This window comes from Sebastes fasciatus, chromosome 1 (genome assembly GCF_043250625.1).
Source record: "Sebastes fasciatus isolate fSebFas1 chromosome 1, fSebFas1.pri, whole genome shotgun sequence".
In the NCBI taxonomy this organism is placed as follows: domain Eukaryota; kingdom Metazoa; phylum Chordata; class Actinopteri; order Perciformes; family Sebastidae; genus Sebastes; species Sebastes fasciatus.
Genome location: NC_133795.1, coordinates 13,435,996 through 13,462,548, shown reverse-complemented (window position 1 = coordinate 13,462,548; position 26,553 = coordinate 13,435,996). Strand labels below are relative to the sequence as shown.

The window sequence follows — 26,553 nt, the reverse complement described above, 5'->3', positions numbered from 1 at the left end:
CCATTGTTTCATAACCATATTTTTCCGTCACTGAGATGAGTCGAATCAGGCTCCTTTAGATCGAATCGACAACTATTCGGGGTCACCCCTAAATTATAATAACCAAACCTGTGCTTTTTCTGCTTGGACATGGAATATTTGCCATGAAAAAGGTCTATTTGTGTGATATTCAAACCCTAGTCTAAGGTTCTGTTGTCATTCAGTTAGAGTGAAAAGGACCATCCAGGTAAGATGGAGTTAAACATATAAACTGAAATGTTTTAATTTGATCACTTATCAGGGTCTGCACCATCAAATAAGACCAGCTCAACAAGTTTTTCCAATCTAACAAACACTCTGTGTGAAATTAATGATGGTTAATCATGATTGCCTATCACTGCACTACACCTGCTGAGCGAATGAGAGGGTAGTTGACATCGTCAAGGAAACAGTCATTACCGATGGCGCTCAGACTTTGTTTACAGACCAGACGGACCGCCTGGCTCGACCTTTAAGTATTCATGCGACATAATGTTACAACACTCAACACAATAGTTACAGTTGTACATTTGTCGAACTTATAACTCTGCACTGACTCACTCTTTCCCAGTGTTACCGGTTTATTCCAGTCATTCTGTTAGTGAGCACGTAGTGGATGAAGTTGTCCGACATTGGCTTTTCAGTCTCTATGTATTTTCTGATGATTTGAAAATCACAACATGTGATGTTTGAATAGCCGATTGTCTCATTGATCCAAAGGTTGCGTATGTGGTTTGGCTGACTTTATCAAACGCGGAATGATTTGTTATTTATAACTTCATGACAGAGGGAGAGGTTGCACATGCACAACTCTGAGCATGCCTGTACATACAGTATTCTGCTTTCATGTATGCTCACACACACCAAATTAACTTGACTCTGTGCCTGTGTTTGTAATGCTTTGTGTGCGTTTCCTGTGTGCTTCAGCGGCCTCAAAGGGAATCTGTAAATAATACAGTGCAGTGAACAAAGACTGACGAGTTCCTTTGAGGACGCACAATCTGATACATTCATTCCTAGTCGATGTTAATTACTCTGTGCCGTACAATTCTATTTAACCGTCTCAAGATTGTGATACCAAAATATGCTAATTAACAAGTAACTGCAAAATCATGGAGGTCTCTGCTGACATAGAGACCCGCTGGAACAATGCCGGGCTTTGCAACTATTTTGGCTATTTTTGAGGGAAAATTCTCCTCATCATCCGTTACAAAATAAAGGGTCGTAAAACTATGTAGAAACATTCTTTAGCGTCCCACACATTCAAAAGTTACTTTGGGTTTATTAAAAACCACAAATGCTTGAATAATACTCCTACAGCTGTGTGCCTATGCATTCTGTGTGCATAGTATTGCGGCGAATCTGTGCACTGCATGTAATTTCTTTTTGATTTGGTGCTGCGATTTTCAAATCCTTTGTCAGGCAGTCTCTGATTTACTTGATGGGCGTGATTCAATAGTTCCACATAACTTTGGCCGAACAGTACTCCTGGAAAAAGAGTTGGATGACGAGGAGGAGCTCCTGTGTCTAGAATTAATGAGGTTATGTTGTTTGTAACGGTTGTGAGTTACTTGTCGGGAAATGCTACCTCCCAGGTCTGATGTCCAATCAAACTTCTGCGACGGCGTCCGTGGTGCCGGGCGCGTATTCTCATTTTTCAGGAGGTGTGTGGTGCGTCTCTGCAGCTCTCTGCGGAAGCTCGGCGCAAGCTTTTTACGCAGAAATATGAATTAGGCATAAGAGTCATGCCAACACATTCATTTGGTGTCATTCATGTGTCAATTAGCTCTGGAAATACAAATCCAGTATGTTAGGGATGTCATGATACCAGAAATGTAGTAGTTGATACCAATACTAGTGAAATTCCACGATTCTCAATGACCAATTAGAAACCACGGTAAAAAACATGTACTTCAACATACACTTTACTTACCGTTTGGCCTCCAACAAGGGACTACAGATGCAAATAAGCTTTTAGCTTTATTTGGTACGATAGATTTATTGTGAATTGTCCCTACTAAATAAACAATAACATATACAAATACCGCACATTTATTATTCATTTGTTGATCCGCCTCAAGTTTCTTACAAAAAAACGAAATTTCACAAGATTAGATTTGATCACAGCATGATAACGTTAGAAGTGACCCTCACCCTTGAGCTTGAACGCATCATAATGTAACTCAATGCTTAGGACTGTGCTGCCCACCGGCTGCTAACGTCAACTAGCTCTCGTCCTGCCGATTTTAACACGGATTTGTTGTTCACAGGGCGGCATTATCAAGGACATTTTCTATCGTCCCCGGGACGACGGGACACCATTAGTCTCGAGCCTTGAACCCCGGTACCTACGGTACTGTAGAAAAATGCATACTGTCACATTTTCAGAATTTTGGCATGGAAGTATTCGTTCTCGTGACAGCCCTAGTATGTGTTTGTCATCAGCATATTTCACTGAAGATTTGTATTTTTCACTGTAATGAATAGAACCCTTGTTTGAATAGTTCATGCATTTTTACTTATATCCATGTTAGACATTTTCACTGCATATTGTTTACTGTCTTCACTTCTACTTGCTTGTCTTTTGCTATTTCCTTGTGTTGTGCTTCTGTGTACAATCTAGACTAGCAATTACTGGTTGTTTTGAGTGTCCTCATCGTCGGCGGTGTTTCTGTCTCTGCTCACAAACAAACACACAACCGCTCTCCGGATAGTCATTGATGTCACATTTTCTCTTCCTCTCTATCTCTCTCATTCTCTTCTTTTCCTTCAGGAGCCTTTTTTTCCCCATAATGAAAATCGGCTGCTGCTTAATTAAACAAGCAGTAATTTCAGGAAGATTAAAGCCATTACAATTAGCCAGAGAAAAGAGAGCAGGAAAAATAGAATGAAATACACTTGTATGTATTCATATGCCATTTAACCAAGGAACAGGATTTATGAAATCAATTACTAAAATGTGTAGGCTATAGCTCTGAATCTGTGTGTGTGTGTGTGAGAGGCCAAGAAAATGGAATACGATTATCTCAAGTCAAGGTTCAACTGCCTAATGCTACCAAATATCCCTTCACTCTCTTCTTTGACAAAGATTTATTACACGATATGTGTCTGGTATGTGCAAGTGAAAAAACAAGCAGAGGACTGGTTGAGATAAAAAAACAAAAAACAGAAGCTCTACAACATTCTCCCATTGGCTCAACACAGCTCAGACAAATGTCTTGACATTTCCAAGCAATGAAATATAAATCACTCTTCATTTCCACCGGAACATGAAAACAAACTCCTCTGGGTAGCACATCAACCGGGGCAATGCATCACTTTAAGTGTGTGTATGTGTGCGTAAGGGCACTCGGTGAACTGCTGTGATGTTTCTCGCTGCTCCTCCACCTCACTGACTCACCCCGAAAAAGCCGCCGCACAACCTCTCCAGTACTTTTATTCAAGTCCTGAACGTATAATCACACTGGAGGTTAAAGGTGCTCTATACGATATCCAGATCATTAATATAGCAGCAAACAACTATTTGCTATGTAAAGATACAAAGGAGTAATGTCTACCTGAGCAGAGAATGAAGTCCCTCTCCCTCTGTGTGTGTTGTAATCAGAGCTTCTCTGTGCTTTGTTGACATCGCCGAGCCGGTTGTTCGTGCCTTTTAGTGCATGTTAGTGCATGTGAACGTGCCCCACTGGCTAGTGCTCTGAATTTCGAAATTAGCACCTTTAATATCTGATAATGTTTGAATTTGAGGACATTGTTCTACGTATCCACCAAAATCACGTAATGGCACTGATGCCAATATCTGATTCATGAAAATGTGTCAAAAATAAACGCATTACATTCTATAATCAGTCATCCATAAAATGAATACCATGAGAAACAAATAGATAATGTGCTGTCTGCAGGCTCCACCCAGGGTTGTGCTAGTTTGGTGGCTGTTGACTTTATTTTTGCAGCCTTTAAAGAAAGATTAAAGGCTGCCATAAGAATAAAATTTGGCAAGCAGTTGTGTTATCTGTCAGCTGCAGAGAGTCTCAAATTAAAAATTAATAATTTGGCAAGAGTTCCATTTCCTTTTCGAATCATGCCATAGAAATCCTCAGGTCAGAAAGAAATGGTTTGATATTAGTCTTATTATTATTATGCTCTCAATACAGAGGCTCAAGGCGCACTTATATTTGCACTGCTAAAGTCCCCTTAAGTATAAGCATAATCAATAGTGCATGCACTGTGGGGAAAACACACAAACAGTGTGTGTGTGTGTGTGTGTCACAAAAATGTTTTTTGCAACTGATCTGCAACTGTGTCATCATCAGGGGTGTGCTGTAGGGAGATACGGGCATTTTTGGTATGCTCCATGTGCACTTTGCCAATATGATATATACATTTATTCTCACTGCGTATCTGAGGCATTTGCCGCTCTTGCACATCTCTGATAATGACAAAGTCAAACACAAGATGTGATGCCTGAATCAGGAAACGTTTCCCAGTAGGGCGGCGTATTGCCAAGAATCTGGTGATATGATACGTGGGATGATACCTTTCAATATATTGCGATACTGTAAGCAAGGTGATTTTTTAAAATCAAATTTTAGGAAAACTGTCATGGTATAAAGAACACACCCCACTATGCATAAAATCTGAGTAAAAAAAGTTTACTTTTTTAATGCAATCAGAACAATGGGATCTGCATTTATCATAGTTCCTGTAACATCCAACATCATAGCACTACTTTAAGAGGTCACATACACTGAGAGGGAGCACCTCTTTGCAAATGAAATAAAGTATTGACTGAGTTAATCTATGCATGGAAACTATTACTCCAAAAATTATAGTGTTTTTTATAATCAATACAGTATCACAAATATTTTTTACATTTTCTTATATTCCTATTTCCCAGAAAAGGAAACCTGTTGCAAACCAAATACTGTAATAATGCCGGGTACACACCACACGAGAATCAAGCCCGATTCTCCCCTCCTGACAATCCTCAGCAAAGCCCTGATTTTTTTGATGGTTCTAAATATTATCTTTCCAGATATTCCTGGGGTGTGAGGTATGATTTTACATCCCCCAATATATACCAATATCCCCCAATAAATACTAATACCAATCAGTATTTAAATTATCCCTCTTCTTCCCTTCCCTCCACGGTAACATATCCAGAGCTGAGAACCAGCACATCTCACTGAATGTGACATTTAACTGTCTTCACCTGAATTACACAAGAGCCCAGCACACTGATAATAATGATGATGATGGATGATAGATGTGTAAGGACAGATTACAGGATATCCCATTAACACTACATTTTTCTCAGCCAGTGTGAGAGCACAAGCTGAGGAGCAGAGCTGTAATTTGGGTAATTTTCTTCCGCGCTTCACCCTTTTCTTTAATGACAATAATTATCTGAGGAAAACATCTGTAGGATGTGTTGTTTTTCACTCCCTTCCTTTGCTCCTTTGTCTGATCAATGTTTTGCTAAATCACCTATCCCATTATTCGTCTTCCTCCTGCCATTTCACTCAGTTTTTCTCAGTACAAATAAAGCCATATTAATAAACCATATACCTGAGAACGGTCATTGTATTTTGGACCAAAGCATTTTTCTTTTGTCTTAACTCCCCTCTTAGCACAGTACGGTGTTCTTCACATCACATTTGGACTCAGGGTATTTAGCTCTTACTCACCCGAGTGGTTTCTCCAGTCGACTGGCTGGTGATCCAACAATCTCCCCAAGAGTACAGAACATCTGACCCAGAAAGTCCTGGAGAGAAAGAAGGAAGAGGGGAAAGGAAGGTGGGGGGTGGCAGGTTGGCGTATGTGATGTGGAAAGACAAGAAATCAGAGTATAGTCAGACACAAGCTAAAAATGATTCTACTACCACTGGCTCTCAGGCAAACAAGAAATTCAAGAATTCTGTTTGTGCCAAAGAAGCGTGCTCGATCATGCTCCTTCAAATTTGCAGGTCAGAGTTTATAATTTGGCCCGTGCATCCACGAGTTTAGTGTAGTTTTTTGCTCAAAGACACCATTAATGTGCTCCGCTCAACAATGTGACATCATATCCAGTTTTGGTGTGAAATACAAAGTTTGTTGAACTGAAATCAAAGTTGTCAATGTATGCATGGTAAGCATGGTTTAATGCAGTAGTTCCCAACTGGTCTAGCCTCTGGGCTTCAATTTTCGCTTCGACATCAGATTGTGGTCCACAAATACAGTAAGCTCTATAAACAGATTCTTCATTCACATGTAGAACCTGTAGGCAGTGGGACAAGATCTTTGGCATCGGAAGCGTTTTGGTTTCCATTTGTAGTCCGAGTAGTATTGACCAATCACGTTTGAGCAGGCTTTGAATGAATGCAGGTAAACAGTCTGTGTGGACAGCAAAGAGGTGGAACGCATTGGCCGAAATGCAATCAGGATCCTACCGGCTATCGTGTGACGATAACTAAGCTTTTTATTCATTGTCTCGCATCTCAAGTTGCTAATCGGACTGTGAACAATGAGCAGCGCACGGAGAAGGAATTCTTGGCCTGGATATTCGCTGGCTACACCAGAACCCCAGAAATATAGTCCCTTAACCCCAGAGGCTTATCTGTCTTCAGTGGAAGCCAATGGGTTCCCGAGAGTACACGTAAAGTAGACCAACTTTACACCCTTTCAGTTTATTGTCATCCATCCCACCTGTCACTGGATTAAAAACCAGGAGATTCTTGCTCTGAGAAGACAGAGCTAACAATATTAATATTATGTGTACAGTCTGTGTGTTTTATTTCACAACATTAAAACGGAAATAGCTTAATTACAACTGTGGCTTAAGGCTCAATGAAAGAATGAGCATTGCAGTTGGAAGGGCTGTCCTCAACCAAAGAAATTCTTAGTCGACTAACGCTGATATGATTTTGTTGACTAATCGATTAGTTGATTTAATCGACAGATCTGTGAAACTGAGTTTCTCCGCAAAGAATCACACAAAAGTACCATTTTAAATTGTGTGTTTACCAGAGATGTGCTCATAAGTTTCTTGGAACTAAGTCATTCAGCATGAAAAATGACTAATCTTCTAAAAGAAAAACCTTTAAAACAACAGATTAGTTGACTAAGAAGGGGCAGCCCTAGCAATTAGTGCTTAAAACCAACATTTAAAAAATAATAAAAGCATTGTGATAGCAGTTCCAACTAATTCAGGCTTATTCAGGTCACTAAAATGATATTTACTGCATTACATGCCTAACTATAACCAAACCTAAATACACCTCTAATAGGAGGCACACAAGACCGGATTCAATAGGCTACTTGAACTACAAAGAGACATGTTGTAGTGGCTCTACTCACTAGGATGCGGGAAATGGTACTTCAAAATAATAAATAATAATTTCAAAGTAAAATTGCGCCCCACTCAGAACAGACTCCACTTGTGGACTGCAACCAACCTGTTGGGAACCACTGGTTTAATGAATTGTGGAGGACAAATGGGAGAAGATGGATGGATTCACAGCACCAATGACAACAAACATGATATTAATGTAGAGTCTTTTTTAGAGACAGAGTGACATAGTTTCAGTCATCATCATATTTATAACTGGACAAAGTCCCTCAGTATCACCCAGCATTGATCTGGTACATTAGACTCCCAGACAGATCATACTGTGTGTTTGGTTTCAATACAGTCTTTTCTCAACTAATCACAGCAAGGATGTGGCACAATCCAAACCAAAGACTCCTCAACTTTGGCCTGGACGGACAGGCACACACTAAATAATTCAACACCAGACTATAGTGTGTTTCATTTCAGTGAGTCTCTGGTCTGCTATGCCCACTGATTCCACTCACTAAGAGCCTGAAAGATCTAACCATCTTCATCATGTTACGAAAACACGCTACAAAAGCTGCTGACTTTTCATATTGTGGCTGCTGTGGAGTCCTTTGAGACTGCAACGGTGGTTAAGAGCTGCACAGATTGGTTGGCTTGCCTCTCAGTTTATGTGCGCCGGTGACAGTACGTCCGGACCATTCTCATGAGCGCGATATCTCAGCAGTAAATTTCTTCAAATTTGGCATAAAAAAGTCATGGATGAACTGATTCGATTTTAGTGGTCTAAGGTCAACGTCACTGTGACCTCACAAAACAGGTCTTTGGCCATAACTCAAGAATTCATATGCTAATTATTACAATTTCACGCAAATGCCTAATAGGATGGAGAAAAAAAATGAAGGGATGACATTTTGGACAGACATGGATGTAAACTGCAACTTGACTGGTTGGCGGAGGCTTAGAACCGCAAGTCGGTGATTGTAGTTTGTTGTGATCATTGACGCCATCCTTCCTCCTGAGAAAAGGATCATTAATGTGGGACAGCAGCCATGCAGTGTCAGAAGTGCAAGAGATGCTGGGACCTACGTTGAGTTCTGCGGGCTTCCAGAAAGGTTGGGCAGCAGCAGCAACAACAGCAATGAAAACAACAACAACAATAACAACAGAGCACATCATATAACAGGGACACAACACTGTACCAAATACCTAGCACTCCTAGCACTGCTCCAGATGGCCAAGTGAGAGTGTAAAGACACCATGCTGTGCCAGAACTGAAACCCATCGCACACAAGTAGAACTAAAGCTAGTGATGAAAAAATGCAAACCCCGATTATCCAAATACATCAAATAATCATCAAAACTGATTATTTAGAACTTTTGTCAATGCTTTCTGTCACCATAGTTTCCAGCCTTAAGGATGAAAAACAACTTATCTTTTTCTAGTCGAACAAGAATTATCATGTAATATAATATAGTGCTTTAAATGGAAACTAAAAGTTAAAGGAACAGTGTGTAACATTTTGGGGGATCTATTTGCAGAAATGCAATATATGAATATGTTTTCATTAATGTATAATCACCTAAAAATATGAATTGTTGTGTTTTTGTTAGCTTATAATGAGTCGTTATATACATCTACATAGGGAGCGGGTCCTCTTGCCTGAATCCACCATGTTGCTCCGCCATGTTTCTACAGTAGCCCAGAACGGCAGACCAAACACTGGCTCTAGAGAGAGCCTTTTGCGTTTTTTACGTTACCTGAAGGCCACCATAGTTCTCCATCATGCTTGTGAAACTGCTGCAACGTGAGCCACAGAGTGCAAAACCGTGGTACCGCCAGCCGCTTCCGTTGGTCCTAAAGTAGTGTTATTATGATAAGGATGGCCTCTGAGCGAGGCCAACGACATTACCACGGTTTTGCACTCGGTTGCTCACGTTACCGCAGTCTTGGAAAGGGAGGAGTGAGCGGAGGGGTACTCAGTTGGTTGCAATCTGCAACCACACCTCGAGATGCAGCCAAATCCTACACACTGTACCTTTAAAAGCATTTCATAATCCAAGCTTTGATAGTATAGCAAGTTATTACACAATATCTATCACTGCAGTACCACTACTAGAACAAATACAACAAATAAGACCATATAAGACTCAAAAATCATATATAGAATTAGCATATTTACAGCATAGATAGCCCCTGTTAAAGTCTAAAAACAAAGACATTGAATGAGGAGAAAAATAAACATTTGTATTTGGATACTTCCATGATCAGGCAATAAAAAGGGTTTGCTTTATTTCATCAAGAAGAAACCATGCAGCAGGCAACACCCAATTAAAGCAAACATAAAAACATAAACATTGCCCCCATTACACCACTGATAAACAGTTTGGCCAATCTCAAATCGCTTTGAACACCATAGTCCATCAAGCAATATTTAATTTCGTCATTTTCAGAGCCATTCAAGCCAATAATTTGAATTTCACTCAAGACTGGCCTCCATTTATCTGTGGTTCAGGCAGGTTAAAATATGCACACTCACGTGCTTGGACAGGTCTGGGCTTTTGGAGTCGACATCATACCTGAAAGGAAACAAAGCAGTAAAGCCGTTTTATATCAAAAACTGTAAAGTAGGCTCTTATCTAAGTGGGGATGTTTTGATTGATACGCTCTTAAAGATTTAAAACGATCCCTGGTGATCTGTCACGCTTATCTCATTTTGGCTTTTCAGATGTTTGTTTGTAGGTTTGAGGACATAGCGCGTCTCAAACGTCTAGGGAAGGGAAAGGGTATGACAGTAATTGAGGAAGGGTATGAATTAAAAAGGAATGGAAAAGAGGAAAGAAGGATAACAGGATCAAAGAAAATAAGATGACATTTTATTTGCTAAGTTGAAAACATAAGTATGTAAAGAGGCCATCACACTACACATCACACACCAAAATTCAGAATGAGCCAAGATAAAAAGAGGACAGGATCTCAGTATCTTTTCAGATGTTACTCTATTTGGGGCAGACTAATTGGGAAAGGGTTCAACAAGACCATTTTCTCTCTTCCATAATAATGAGTGGTGGACCTGATCTTATTTGCATGTGAATATAAAGCTATGAAAGTGAAGGAAATGGAGCATATGTGATGAACCAAGATTAAACATCCGATGAAACGATAGATCCTGGAGAATATTCAGGCTGCAGCTACAATGTTTGAGTCCCTCTCAATATTAATTGAAATAAAAGATCAGTTGCTATACTGTAGAGTTGCCAAATTGCATCTATTTTTATATTGTGTGGTGGCATACAGTAGCTGTGGAGCATATAAAGGGAGGTTGTGCTAAGGGTCATTCTGTTGAAGGAGCTTTGAGGGAATGGCTGTTTATGTAATTCCAAATGGAGATTATTTGTATCCATGAAAAAGTGCTGAGGCAGCATTCTTTCTTCTGTAGAGAGCTGATAGTTCACCCGTCAAACTGGCCAACATCATGCTACTTATGCAAGAATGATGACCTCTCTCTTCTAATGGAAATCACATTTATGTCACAAAACGAATCATGAGGTCAACTGACTGTTAAACGCTCTCCTTCGTTACTGTCAAGCCCGTCAAGCTTTCAGTTCTCATACAGCACAGACATAGGTTACAGCGATAACTTTGGCAGATTTCCACCCGAACATTTTTTTTTTAACAACAGGTCTTTGATTTCACACGGAAGTAAACAGAAGCAGCCTCTTTTCAGGCCAACAACTATGGATTTGTTGGCTGAAATGAGGACTGTCATCAGCATATTTTACCAGTTGTAGGTAGTTAGAATAAGCTTCTTTTAACGCTAATGCTAAAACACCATGAGTTGGGTGCAGTGGGCAATCTCTGGGTTTGAAAAGTAAAGCCAATGCGGAAGTGCCTTAAACTTGCATTCTTTCTAACAGTCAGCAGGGGGCGACTCCTCTGGTTGCAAAAAGAAGTCTGATTGTATAGAAGTCTATGAGAAAATGAGCCTACTTCTCACTTGGTTTATTACCTCAGTAAACGTTGTAAACATGAGTTCATGGTCTCAATTGCTTGTTTCAAGTCTTGTTCAATACAGCATGATGTTCATTTAGTAAATTATGGTCCCATTTAGAGTCAAATAGACCATAAAGCAGGGTATGCTTTAGGGCGTGGCTACCTTGTGATTGACAGGTTGCTGCTGTGGCGTCGTCTGGGAGTTGTGTTTTCGTCTTACAACTTAACCCTTTCACAGTGTTTTCAGTTCATGAAAGTTAATTGTAATATTTTGGTCGCCTGTCTTATTCAGCATTCAGTTGTACTTAGCTCCATCCCCTCGTGTCACTTCTAGTTGCAAAAAGACAAGATGGCGACGGCCAAAATGCCAAACTCAAGGCTTGTCCACCAACCAATGGGTAACGTCATGGTGACTGCCTCCACTTCTTGTATACAGTCTATGTTCCTCACACTTTTGCACTTGTGTTTTTGGTTTTGTAAGGGATAAAAAAGAGACAGTACCCTCCAAACTCTTGATATATTGCTCTTAATAGAGCCCCATGGCCCATGCACACTGTTACGACATGTGGAGGAATCCAAAGCTTGACAGGCCTGCTGTTGCAGTTGCTAATCTATGATTGGGCAATCGCTGTTCGGAGGCGGGGTGTACCGAACGGTCAATTTCTTAAGGGCTCAATCGGCACAGAATGGAGGGAGAGAAAAATCCATCCCAGTGAATGAGGACAGAGGTTAGAAGAGAAGATGCAGCACTGATACGACTTCAAAGGAAATCACTCACAAGTCAAAGCGAAGGTTCTGCTTCTCCTCAAAAAAGTAGTCCAAGATGTACTTTCGAACAAAGTCTGGGTTTAGGGTGTTGTCTATCACCTCCGTTCTGCCAAACTGTGGGAGGAGAAAGAAAGATAGAGGTGATGAGAGAAAAACTGATGAAAGGAAAAGCAAGACAGCAAAACACTGTTTAATAAACAAATACGGTTGGTGCTGTTGTCACCTTGCACTTTATCTTTTTATCTTTTTCTCAGACTCTCACTTATCACGCATGCACACTCACATACATTTACAGAGGCCTGACTAATGGAGGTGCTTTCACACACTGCCGCTGTGCAGAGGAAGCCATTGGTGTGTTTCCTGGTTCCTTGATCCTCACTCCTCTCCCACATTAATTACAGCACGCTAACTCACCCATCAACCCCACAGAGAGAAAGAGATAAAGGAAGAGGCGAGGAAAATGTGTAAGGAGAGACAGAGAGAAACAACTTTGAGAGAAAAAGAAGAAAAACGGCTGAAGATGCATGAAGAAAAGGGGGCAAAAGTGGAGCAGAGAGTCGGTACAGAAGAGGAGGGGGAGAGTGAGAAAGGAGTGGGAAGGGAGAGGGGGAGAAAGGCAGTGATTAAGGCCTCCTAATTAGTGGGATTCTCACTCCCAAAGTGCCAAATGCAGGGAAACATGCCAGATATAAGGCTGGCAAAACCCCAGCAACGCCACATGCATATACTGTACAAAAAGCTGATGAAGATATGAGATACATTACATACATAAATCATTCAAAGCCTCCTGGAATTACGCTAATCGAATACTCAAAGTGTGAAGATTTCAGATGGTAGCAGTTGGTGAACGCAAGGAGGAAGTCAACATTTGTGACCTGTAGCGTAGACCGAAGGCGTCAATATGCTTCCTCAAATCCTTATTTGTTTCCTTGAGTGGCTTATTGTAAAATGTCATTGTAGCCATGGCCGGATTAAGTTGGATTAAGAAGGCTCCAGGGCAAAAAGTTGTTGTCTGGCCGCTATTACACCTCCTACCCCTTGTTGCTTTGTTTATGTACTAGGGCTGCACAATTAATCAGACTTTAATCGCGATCATGATTTTAGCTTCCCACAATTAAAAGAGCAAGATCGACTGGTATATTGACGTTTAAAAGGCATGCTCCGCTCATGGAAATCTCGGCCACATATTGAATCATGTCCTTCCTAAACGAACTGTCAGCCACCAGGGTGTGATTGAGATGTTTTTGCATCACGTTTGTGGATTTGTCATGCTGCTGCACGTGCACCCTGCAGCACCCAGCTGTGCGGCAGCCTGTGAGAAACTTTCCTGAATGTTGCGGCTAAAGTACAGAGTAGAATACTAATACTGTATATGACTTGCCCATCTGCTCTCTAAAATGCAATGAATTCAGGTGAAGAAGAACCTTATTCTGAGTCTTATTTTGATGAACAGATGTAATAATTAGCAGGAATGTAGCACAACGTGAAAGTGAAAGCAGTGCTCTGTTGATTTTCAGTTGCTTTTTTCGCCAGGTGGGTAATCCATCTTTCATTGCTCACAAAAAAACATACTCTACGTTTCAAATGGCATACTTTTTCTTTTTACTTTTAGTACATACCGCAGCTGCACTTACAAAGTATGCACTGTTGCATGCAGTACGCATACAGTTGGGACATACTACTTCATCATGACATATTGCCTTGAACCTTGCCTCCCCTGTGCAGAGGATTGCGGGTCAGAATAGACAGAGAAGCATGCAGGCATGGATACTGCAAAATAAAACCGTGGCGACTCTGGCTCAGAGGTGTAGAGCTGGTCGTCCACCAATCGAAGGGCGGCGGTTCGATCTCTGGCTCCTCCAGTCACATGTCGAAGTGTCCTCGTGCAAGACCCCAAATTGCTCCCGAATCGGTGTGTGAAGGAGTATTTAGAGTAGATCCTGATGGGCAGGTTGGCATCAGTGTATGAATGTGTGTGTGAATGGGTGAATGCTGACATGTAGTGTAAAGCGTTTTGAGTGGTCGGAAGACTAGAAAAGCGCTATTTAGATGCAAGTCTATTTACCATTTACCATCATTTAAGACCGTATATAGTAGGACATCCTGGTATTTTTGGCATGCTACATTTTTCATACTATGTATTGAAACATACTAAATATTTGTATTTCATACTAAATAGTATGGTATTGGAATTCCCAGTTTAAATATAACAAGAGCACTGCATGTGTTGAGCCTCTTTACATTTAGTTTCATTTGTATTCCACATAGAAAAAGAGCAGAGCACAAACTCTTGATTCCAATCATCATGACTCTCAGTGATCACTGTCTCTCTAGTTACATTTTCTTCATTAATCATCTGAATCAAATCAATCCTAATAAATTCATTCTTTATCGTAATCCTTCAGTTACAACTGCTGGAGTGGTGATTCAATTCAGGCACTCATTGCAATCAGAGCATTGCTGTTTCATGTCTCTTGCGTGCAGTCTACAATAAAGATGTAAAATCTGATATCAACTGAACCACAGCGACAGCGTTCGAACCAAACAGGCCTCGTTTTGTTGGAAGGCTGCCAAACTCTACAATTTCAATCAATGTCAAGGAAGCCACTTGCAAGTAGGAGTGGATCTTGTTTTTCCATAACGTGGACAGCAATGTAGGTGGATGTGTGACTTAACCTTGTCTTTTCAATCAATAGAGTGAAAACAACAAATGCAATACAACGTGGGCAATTAGGACAACACACCTGCTATAAAAGCATACACTTCTATTTTGTTACACAATGTTGAACACCTCGTTGAACTGCTTTTTTTATTATGTTTTTCGCTGTGAGAACTCACTGACTGGACGTCTAAATTTAACGCCAGTGAGGGAGAGAAGTAGGGGAAAGGACACCGGTGTTGAAACCGTGAGCCACCCATACTTTCCGAGAGACCCCGAGGTGTTGATGAGGCTGTGAGCGCATGTTAGTAAAGAGGCGGGTGACGGAGAAGATGAGCTCCATAATGTGATTTCCCTGCTGAGTGCAAGAGACAATACCGTGCTGCAGAGTTCATTAGATACTGCTGGGCTGCTGGAGCTGGCTAATGAGAATCTGCCATGAAGTCCCTGACCCGCACCCTCCACGTGCACGCACACACAAATGCAGAGCAGCTCACATAGTCTACAGATGGCATGTTGAACTCTTCAAGGTGGCAAAAGCTACTGTCGAGACCTGCAGTGTCTGATATTGAAATGTGAACGTGTCCCTAAAACACAGGAAGAATCACTTCCACGCGCACTGTGAGTGAGAGGTGTAAAATAACAGGACATGAGTCTAATCCTTCATTATTTTTGTGGGGGCTTTTTTTGTTCCAAAGCTGACAAAGATTTCATTATCTTCCTCCCTGGAGCACACATGAGTCACCCCTGGGGGTATGAACGTCATGTAGTTCTTTGGCCAACATGTTATCTCGTACCATGTTCAGCAGACTGTAACGTGGTGCTGATATAATGAGCTTGGTGTGGAGTCGTGTGTTCTCACAGAAAGAGGTAAATGACGATGGTGTGAATAAGCGTGGACTTAACTGTGTGCAGTGTAGGCTGAGCTTCTTTTTTTTCTGTTTTGGCCTTCAGTGAAAAGCACTGGGGTGTGTTTAAGATTCCCCCAAGACGGAGAGAGAGAGAGAGTGAAGCTCACACAGAATAATGAACAGCCCCCCAGGAATGATAGCGAGTTAAGGGTACCTCTGTTGTTGAGGGAGGAGACAGAGCCAAACCAACCAGCTGAAAACTATTTCTACCCTCATGAAACACTGCTTCAAAATGCATCCTAAAGTTTGTTAGAGCTTTGAGCTAAAGCTGTGATTGTGTGAGAATGCAACGCATGTACTAGGGATGACCCCTCTTAGTCGATTAGTCGACTATAATCAGTCGTTTTGGTCTTAGTTGACTAAGATTTCTTTAGTCGAATAGTTGTTTTTTATGCTTTTTTCATGCTGAATGACTTATTTCCAAAAATCATATGAGCACATCTCTGGTAAACACAAGATTTAAAAGCTTTAAAGGGTGCTTTTGTGTGATTCTTTGTGGAGAAGAATCACACACATTATGTGTCATGATACTGTAACAATTCTCAAAACACTATTGATTTTTAATTAATAGTTAACATGCAAAGATTAATTATGTCAATACTTTATTTCATTTGCAAATATATGCGCCTTATCAGTGTATGTGCCCTCTCAAAGTAGTGCTATGATGTTGGATGTTACAGTGACTGTGATAAGTACAGATCCCACTCTTGTGACTGCTTTAAAAAAGTAAAAAAAAAAATGTTATGGTGGTGATTTCTTTATACCATGATAGTTTTCCTAAAATTTAATTTAAAAAATCTCAATATATCGCCTTGCTTACAATATCTCAATTCATTGAATCGTAACCCCTATATCATGTTGTATCGCCAGATTTTTGCCAATACACAGCCCTACTAATCGATTAGTCAACAAAATCGTATGTGGTCAAATAAGAATTTCTTTGGTCGAGGACAGCCCTAGCGTGTACACATATAGTACATGATATACAGAAATAAAACATACACACAATGGTGCAGCTACACACACTCGCATAGAGTGTGATGTCACAAACAAATTAGAGAGTGAGAAAAAGGTCAGCCATATCACATCTTTATAAAGCTACTGTTGGCAACATCCACCTTCTCTCGCTCTCTCGTCTCTTAACTTCACATGATCATGGAAAAACAGCTTTTCACCATTTTGTGTAAAGTGTTGTGGGTTTTCTTTCCTGGCAAAAGTCCAGTGCTGATGTATGCAGGGTGTTGTGCGGGCTGCAGTACACCAAAAGTATTTTTTTAGGAATTCATGTTTGGCTGTAAGCCAGACAAGGACAAATTAATAAGATTGTTTCAAGCTCCCAGAACCAGCTTTGGGCTGTGAGGAATTGCAGGTCATGTGACGCCCAAAAAAACTTTGTCCATACTCAATTATTAGAAAAACAACCAAACAAGAAAACAGCTGTAAAACCGTAAAATAGCAGAACTTAATATTAGGCTCGATAAAAGCTAAGAATATTTAAACAGCAATTTTGGTAAATTATATTGATGCCGTTCATGTGTGTGTCGGCAGCCAGCAGGAAGCCAAAGAAGGACTCTACTGTGGAAGCTTTATGGCTTTTTTGACTGATGTTCCTGTTGAGCAGCTTTAATAAAAATAAACACAGTATCAACAATATCTCTTAATAATTCTTGGTGTATTTTCTCAGTTTCCTAAATGACAAATTTTCATAATTCACTAAATGATTTTTTTCCACTTAACACTTAATCGCATACATTCTTGTTGGCATATGATGTTACATGTAATACAGGTCATTTTTCCAACAATAATATTGTGTGAAAAAACAGCTTTTTCTGCTCAAAAATTGAGCCCCTGCCCAACCGTGATGTAATAGAGTTGGTGGTCGCACCTGAACGAGATTCCCCCACTGTGCTATCTGTGCTATATTCGTATATAACACTAACATTGACTGCATGGCTACTGCTATGTATGCACTGACACTCCCCCACAGACAGCTTGTAGTATATAGCAGCTATTCCAGCTACAACGCAGGTGACTGTAACCCTCTCAAAGGGCCGTGAATTACACCTGCAAATCACTGCAGCAAGGTGAGAAGTTAAAGCCCGCCTCCAGACAGTTTTACTTCCTGTTTTTTAGTTAACGTTCTTTCTCAAACAGAGAATAGGGTTGTGGTTAATAGTGAGATGTAATTCATTACCATGGCAACCAGATTGCATTGTTTTTCAACCCAGTTTAGATGAAACCAGTTTAGATGAATTTACTGTTTATCAGACCACAAATGAGACATGAGCGCAACACACCGACATTCTCGCACTCGCTCTCTTCTTCACCGTCTCCTCCTGTCGAGCCGGCCATCTGCTGGCTGCTGCACCGAGGAGCCGCACCTCCGCACGCCGGCCACAGCGCACTGGAGGACGGATAGACATGTTACAGAGGTCCGCGGTTTAAAATGCTGTTTCGGGACGTTTTGGAGGTGCACCGTCCACCAGCACCGGCCGTTCTCGCCTCAGCTCCCAGCACCGACACCGCACCAGGCTGTATTGAGATTCGTTTATTTCTCTAACGGGATTTTTCTCTTGTTTTCTTTTGGGCTGAAAGTTGTGTGCTCCCGTCATTCGGACCTGTTAGAGGCCTGCAAACCTCCGGTATCGGCTCCTTTCCGTTAATTTATCTCCAGCAGGATTAGACGGTAAAGACGAGCGAGTGACAGTCAGTGTGTTGTATTAATTCTGTCCGTGGGATTTTGTATAATTCACTGCGTTGACACCCGTTCACCGCACACACAAATGCCATTGTGAAATTAAACACACTAAACTAAGTAGGCTAAGAAAGTAAAATATAACATGAAAACACTCAGTTAGCTAATGCAACAAGTTGGGCTAGCTAACTACACCTAACTAGCTAACTAACTAGAAAGAAAAACTGACAGACATAATCAGGAAATGACTAAAATAAATATGGAATATCATAGGAATGCCAAAATTTACTGGAGAGAGGGCTTTAAACAACTGGAGGTCAGCAAAAGAAAAAAGATTTTCAGGGTTGTTTAGTTACTCTTTAATCATGCTACTAATAATAATTTGTCATAACTGACTTCCAAGGTTACAGGGCTTTGTTTGATTCCACTCCCGGTTTGATTAGTTCTTCTCTTTTTGATCAAACAGGAGGTGCAGAAGCTTTAGAAACAGATATATTAAGGAGTGGAGAATGGCCAGGGAGTGTGCTTCATTCAGTGTGTATTTCTGACAGAGCTCTCCGTACTCCGCTGAGGCTGTTAGTCAATATTACTTAGCAAGAGAGCAGCAGCCCTACCTGGCGTCTCCTATGACCTAAGAGTGTTTCACACTTGACTCCAATATTGGAGCCATTACTGTGGTTCATTTTCTGATATTGTATAAATTGATCAACAAATGAAGTATTATACACGATGACGGACAAAGTTAACATGTCACGTAGAACAATCATGTTGTTCAACTACCAGATTATGAGATTAAGGCACACTGCACCCGAGTTACATAACAGCTTTAACATTTCACAAACGTACTGAACTCTGATGGAAAACGGCCTCTGGAGGAGGAAAACCCTCCAATCAGCCCAAGCGAAAAATCACCCTAAAAGTATTTTCCCACCAAATCTAGAGCGAGGCATTTTACCGCATAGGAGAGAGCAGACAGATGATTTAGTTCTGTGATCTTTAGGGCAAAAACGATGGAGACTTTCTTCTTCATCTAATCAAGACTTTTCACAGAGAGCACCAACTGCATTAACGTGACACACGACAAATACCGGAGGAGGTAGAAATCGTCATCAAATGTGACCTGAGCCTGACCGCTATGCTACAGGGTCCTGTCAGGAAATGTTATCTAAAAGTCTCTAGTGAGTTGTTCGGTCTGAGGTTTGGGAAAGTTCGGTCTCACACAGCGTCACCTGGAGCCGCATCAACACCCAGCACCTCTTAACGTTATGATTATGGATGTGATGGTTTACCTCCGCGAGGACACCACCGCTTTAAATGTTTCTATTTTTAAAACCAGCGAACATGACGAATGAAGCAACTTGACAATAAACTGAAGTGAAATGCTCTTTATATTAATTATGATTTGGGTGCTTGATTGGATTAACAGCCTGTCTTATAATTAGTACTGTAGTTGTCAACTAGGAAAACAAATTGTCTTTTGTGAGAAGTGCGAAAGAGAGTTTTATGATGGAATTATCTTCACATATGCGTACGCCTATGCTTTAAGTATACACACATATGCAACTATATTTCAATGAAAGCCCACACAGCCATCTGCTTTGACCGGGTAAACACATAAGCAGAAGACAAGGGTCATCTTACTGTATAAATACATATGAATTCCCTTAAATTATGATCCATTATACTGTATATCCAGAGTGGTCTGTAAAAGTAATACCTGTGGCCACTTGGATGCATTGACAATTTGCATTGTGGGGTGAGTGAGGATGTCAAATACGGGGGCTGACATCAAACACAATTACTCTGTTATGGAAAGCATGCACAGAAATATATTTAGACTGTAATGCACACTGAGACATTTGCAGAGATACACAGAAAAAAAACAGTTGCAGTTATTCATAGATGCACGGCGGGTCATATAGGCGCAAGCATTAAAAACGTTTAACTGAAAAAACATAAAACAAACAAAGCAAATATCACTCTCTGGGTATATCTTTGACTATTCTCTGCTAGAGAGAAATGTTATCCTAGGTGTCAATAGTGAGCAAGTCTGTTCAAAATGGAGCCGCGGCTGCACACTGGCAGCATTTGACACCAAATCTTCTAAAGTAGTGTCACCACTTTGCTATTTATTAGGGATGCACCGATACCAATACCAATATCAGGCAAATAAACTGCACAAAAATGCAAAATACTCGCCTGCCAACATTATATGTCTAGGGCTTTTATTGTGAAAGGTGAGGACAAAAGGAGTGAATCTGATCTGTGCTGCCTTTGTCAAGGTTGAAAGGAGTAATAAAGTTTGCCGTCTTGGTTTGGACTACTGTTTCATAAATATAGGTGCATCTCAACCCTTTCCACACAACGTGATTGGTTGGTGCCTTCATTCACGGTGCAAAAGCGCAGAAAATTGTCCTCCTTTCATTTTTTCGCCGTGTAATATTTGCATCCTGTGTGACAAAACAACAGTTTATAATAATTATATATATATATGATTTAATTATATTGATGTGTCAGTGTTAATCGCACGAAAAAAAAACGCCCCTGGGGTGTAAAGGCCATTTCACAATGTTTCCAGCGGTTCATTCAATAACAAATGTTTAGTTGTAGTTCTGACATCACATCAGTTACCCCTCCCTTCTGGAGAGGGCGGTAATGTAAAGAAACAGATTTATCAGCTTAAATAGTGAGTTAATTAGTGCCTCACTTCAATATTTAGTTTATTTACTCATTGGTTATCATTAAATGTATTTTTTAAGGTTTTATGTAACTTCAGAACAACAGAATTAATGGACAAACAGACAGAACGGTCAGATGATAAGTAGAAAGAGTGGATAGTAATGCTGCATAAAGGCACAGTACGAGCTGGCTTAGAACCCTCCCAGCATGCAGTTTAGTCCCCAAAGTGTCAACATATTGATCATTACATTGTGGGGGTTTTTCTTTGTTGGCTGAAGCGTCCAATTAGAGAATATTTCCCTGGCATTTTCAGACAACTGATGGCTGAACAGCTTTAATGAAGTGTTAAAGCTGACAACTGCATGCTCGCAGTGAAAGGAGAAGTAGAAGAAGTGAAGTGTCTTAACTAGATCATCACCGACGCACAAACACGCACATAAATATAAAACACAGTGAGCACAGCAAGGACTTAATTGGACATAAGTCATTTTCTTCCTTTTCGTGTGTGTGTGTGTGTGTGTGTGTGTGTGTACCCTCACCTCTCTCCACTGTTTGGTTTCAACACCTTGCGTATAGAGCACGCATACTGTGGAAACAAAGTACCAGATAGAGACAGGAAGAGATGAAATATTGAGAAAGAGAGAGAGAGAAAATGATGGACAAAGACAGAGAAAAGAGGAGAGACAATCAGAGAATTGCAGACAGATTCCAAATGGGCAAATCAATGTGAGGGTTTTAGCTCCGCTACAGTGAACAAACAGCCATGGCACTCTGAGCAAAACAAAGATTTTCCAAATCACATGGCAACATATCCACAAACAGAAGATAAAACCTACACAAGGATGACGGACAAACATTGAAACACAGAGTCTCTATGACGTACTCACATGGATCTGACTTGGAGAATGTGTCTTTATCCAGCAGATTTCTGGAAAATGAAGAAAGAGAATAGAAACAGTTGTTAGACAGCGACAAAGAGCCTCTTGTTCATGCTGACGTGTTGCTATCACGGAGGTCTGGAGTGGTCAATTCAAAACCACTTTTTTGTGAAATTGCACTTGTTTCATTTATTACATAGCTCAAATTCTGAAGACCTTCCATACGACCTTGGACTCTTAATATAATGTTGGTGTAATGAGTGATTATTTTAATTCAAAGGTATCTAAATTAAGCTATTACCTTTGTAAAAAAGTTTCAGATTTGACTGCATCACACTCTTGTTTCTTTGTCATTCTCCACTTTTACTACTCTGATTGTAGCTTCACATGAAACAAGCTAAACTTTAGTCTGTTAAGTGACTATATCAAGCCCTCGGCCCTCTCCCTTTCAGAGATTTTTCACCAACACACTTGACATCAAGGCTACCCATAATACCTGGCAAATAGCTCAAGGAAATAGACAAAAACACAGTTGTGCACAAACGATGCCCCTCTACACCCTCAACATTAATCTTTAATAGTGCTGTTCTGCCTTCAGCCTCTGATCATTTGTTCAAGGTAAGAGTAGTGTTTTTTGGGGGGCTTCTTAAGCAATGACTGACTCAAAAACAAGGTATTAAAGTTCACACTAGTAATGTTACCTCTATTTGAAAGGCCCTACACACCCACACAGGTGTGTTCAATCATTATGGCTGATTAGACCATGTTGAGAATTAAACCATGAATCCCTCAAATTAAAAGACAAAGTAGGTTGTTTGTTCATGTGTCTCTCAGGCCCTGTTCAGACCTGGTATTAACATGCGTCCTCAGTGATCGGATCACAAGTGGACAGCTTTAAGTACAGGTGTGAACACACTCAAGACGCATTGAGATCTGATCGGTCAGACCACATTCAGAGGTGGTCTAGGCCACATATGGCCACATTCTTTTAGCAGTGTGTACGTGAATGTGTCCTGGGCCACATTAAGGACCCTACCCCTCAGGTCAAGAATAGTCAGGCAGACGTGAGCGCTGGTCTGCCGCGCAGCACGGAAACGGCTTCTGTGCTCTACTGTATTCTGTCGGTACAACTGTATTTTATTAAAATATATCTTAGATATAGGCTACATACTGTCTATACAGACTATAGGCACGCAAAGTGCATTATTATCATGCTGTCGGTGATGTGTCTGTGTTTTTGTTCCGCTGCTTTGCACGGAGCTGACACCCGCTCGCCCGTCGATTATCCTGGCCAAAATAATTGTGATCCACGATATTATCCCGATAATCATCAAAATATGCTTAAAACAAAGCATGTACTGTTGTGGATGGGGACAGCAGAATAACATATTTTAGCCACCTAAAAAAATCAATCAGTGTACGATATATTTAGAATATTTTACAGTCCTTTCTGAAGGGGAACTCAACTGAAAGTTAAACTTATCTATGCTCTCCTCAAAGCCAACAGACTCCATTAACAAAAAACAGTAAAGATAAGTTTCACTTTCAGTTTAGGTTCCCATCGGAAAATATTCTAAATATAGCCTACGCTTAAACTGATATGGAGTTTCTCCAAACTGGAGGCGTGCCGACCGTCATCTACTGTAGGTAGTACACTGACTATGGATAAGCGTCTCATAAAACCCCACTTCAAAAACACCTGAACTATCCCTTTAAATAAGGTAAACATAAGGTTCCCCTGCTTAAAGAAAGGATTAAAAAAAATTATAATTATAATTTATTTATTTATTCTTAAAGAAAAGCAACATTGTGAGTCTGTTTTCTCCTACATGATTATTCATGTATCTTTTAAATCAGGCTCTATTTTTCACCTCTCTACCATGATATCGAGCTAGACGGCTTTTTCAAGTCACTTGTGAGGATTTTCACGATTAACCCGATAATGGAAATTCACCACAATCATCTTATTGTGAGTGTTTTTTAATGCAATTCGTGATAAAATCCTATATTGTCCCATCCCTGCACCTGTGGGTGTAATGTGGCAGCCAGAACTATCCTGTGTTTAAGTATACTAACCCTTCATGTTGTACACTAAGGGAAAAAGGCTAACTAAAATACAGTACTATGATGACTACCTTACAGTGTTGGTGCACTTTCAAAGCAAGTTCAAATCAATACTCCCATTTGGTTCTAGTTTTTAATCAATATGTCTCTATGTGCTGCTTAAAGGTGGTTTTACTGTGTGGCTGGAGATAATAGCGCAGATCAAGTTCAGTAAGTCCAAGAGATAAGAGAGCACTTACACATGAATCTACAAAGTGCCAAAGGACAAACACACACGCTCATTTATACATTCACTGACTACAAAATCAGCTGGCTAGCGTAGCAGGCATATCAGCACAGCAAATTGTTGGGTTTGGTATCTGGTACAATAGCTGCCTGATTACCAGCATGTCTGCATGTTTACTGAATGCTCATCTCTTTCTCTGCCCCTACAAACACCCACCACGCCTCCCACGTTGTGATAGCAATCAGCGTGTAATCTCACACTCTTCATAGTAAAGTAAAAATAGTCGCAAGGTAACAATACTTTGTGTAAGATTTGAACTGTGAATTAGACTATTTTTCATCCTGTGGATCTTAGAGACAAATGTGTTTAAACATATGCCAGTTATTAAGTAGTGACAATCACCGCTAATGCCAGGAGTCATTATTGCGGTAGGTACCCTACAGACCACATTTCAAATGAAACCTCTGAAACTGAAAGCTTGATTACTGCCTGCAGCATTGATTTGCAGCAAAGGTTGGAGACAGAAAATTATAGGCTTGTGTAATGTGAGGAGAAAAGACCAAAAAGGTCGTTGTCAAGGGTCTCTTTCAAACTGTGTGCTTCTCCGCCCATCTGTCTCTGTCACTGTCACCTAATCAGTTGTCGTTCTCTCAATGCTAATATGTGCTATATGAAAATAGTGAATGGACAAGACAAGACAATTAAGCTTAACCATATTATCCATATATCTTATATAGTATATATCATAAGGTCTCATGGTTAGAAGAATACCATCTATATGAAGTATTTTATGGGGTGCATTTATTTATTCATTCATTTGACGTATGATTTATTTAAGTTATGTTTGAAAATGTGTAGATGAATCTATTCCACCATGTTAACTTACTATACATTAGTGAAGAAGTACTTGAATGACGAGTGTGTCACCTTTCCAGGGATCTAGAAATGGAATATAATATTCATAACTATGTATTCATTAGTGTTTAATCACCTGAAACTAAGAATCGTTGTGTTTCGGTTAGCTTAGAATGAGCCCTTCATATCTACATATAAGGAGCGGGTCCTCTTCATGGAGTCCGCCACGTTGCTCCACCATGTTTCTACGACGGACAAACCAAACACTGACTCTAGAGAGAGCTTTTCACATTTTTACGTTACCTGAAGGCCACCGTAGTTCTCCAACACGTTTGTGAAACTGCGGTTAACGTGAGCCGCAGAGTGCAAAACCGTGGTACCGCAAAGTTTTCATAATGGCTTTAGATGTTCTGATCTTTGATATGTGAAAACATACAATGGCTCTCATTAGATAGCTTTTGTTTTATGTGCCTTACATACCCATAAATCCAGCATAGTCTTTTTCTCAAAGGCGTGTGGGCTCAAAGATGTATAGAAGTCTTTTATCTGACAAAAATACATTTAATCACTGTTTGACTCCTGACAGTAAGATGTTCAAATGTCTTGATGTGTGTGTACTGGAACTTGCTTTTCTTGGCTGCACAGAAGCAAACATGCATGACCGTCATTGGGAGACATTCCAACAAGTCTGTTTTTTATACTTGTTTGTTTTTTTCTTATTTAGAAATCGGATCAGCCAATCAGCTTGCTTGATGCATCCACACAACACCGTTGTTAAGATTTTTGGAGATGTGCACATTAGCTTCTCTGTCAGCCTCTTCAACCTACATTGACCCATAAAAGCCTTCTCTGAGTAGACCCGTAAAGACATTAACGTGTATCTTCAGAGAACCATAACTCCAGTTTTATACGCCTATAATTTAAAATATTGAGTTCGAATTGCGTTTGACTTTCTAACTCTAATGACATGGCTTTCAATAGACTTTCAAATGATATGTTGCTCCAAGTGAACACTCCACTTTGCTAATTAAGGTGTTCTTTGGAGTCAAACAAACTTTGAATATAAGAAAGGTTAAAAAGCTATTGTGGATTTCAGTTGTAACCTTCATCAATGTGTTGGATAAAATACACAAGTGGAAACCAGAAGGAAGAAATGGCTTCAACTTACTGTATTTTTAGTAAGACCAAAATGTTACACAAACTTTAACCAAATCTTAATTTACTTATAGCCAAACCCAACCATTTTAAGGTTGCAAATAGGTGAAAGCGACTCACTAATGTGGATTTTAAATAATGAATCTGTCTGTTCACACCAGAGTCAGTTCACGAGAAACAATCATGCATATATTACATTATATTAGGAACTGTATACAGTGTAGCAACACAGCACCCAATTCAATCGTTGAAAATTGTTCACCCAATGCCCAATACAAATTTTCTACAAATCTATCTCTCTCTCTGATTTAATCTTCGAACCTCCGCCTGCGTTTCGAG

The 26,553-nt window shown here is 40.2% G+C and overlaps 1 protein-coding gene across 2 annotated transcripts in view; it reads right to left on the bottom strand.

Annotated features, from left to right (window-relative positions):
* cpne5b (copine Vb) overlaps positions 1-26,553 on the bottom strand; it is a 137,626-nt gene that overhangs the window by 86,710 nt on the left and 24,363 nt on the right. The window contains exons 2-7 of one of the 2 annotated variants that reach the window (XM_074630415.1): positions 21,924-21,964; positions 21,576-21,622; positions 12,103-12,206; positions 9,871-9,910; positions 8,420-8,434; positions 5,706-5,782 (exon numbers count right to left, since the gene is read on the bottom strand). In XM_074630415.1, coding sequence (XP_074486516.1) covers positions 5,706-5,782; positions 8,420-8,434; positions 9,871-9,910; positions 12,103-12,206; positions 21,576-21,622; positions 21,924-21,964 — 324 coding nt within the window. The remainder of the gene's footprint in view (positions 1-5,705; positions 5,783-8,419; positions 8,435-9,870; positions 9,911-12,102; positions 12,207-21,575; positions 21,623-21,923; positions 21,965-26,553) is intronic. The other variant, XM_074630423.1, reaches the window with a different exon arrangement.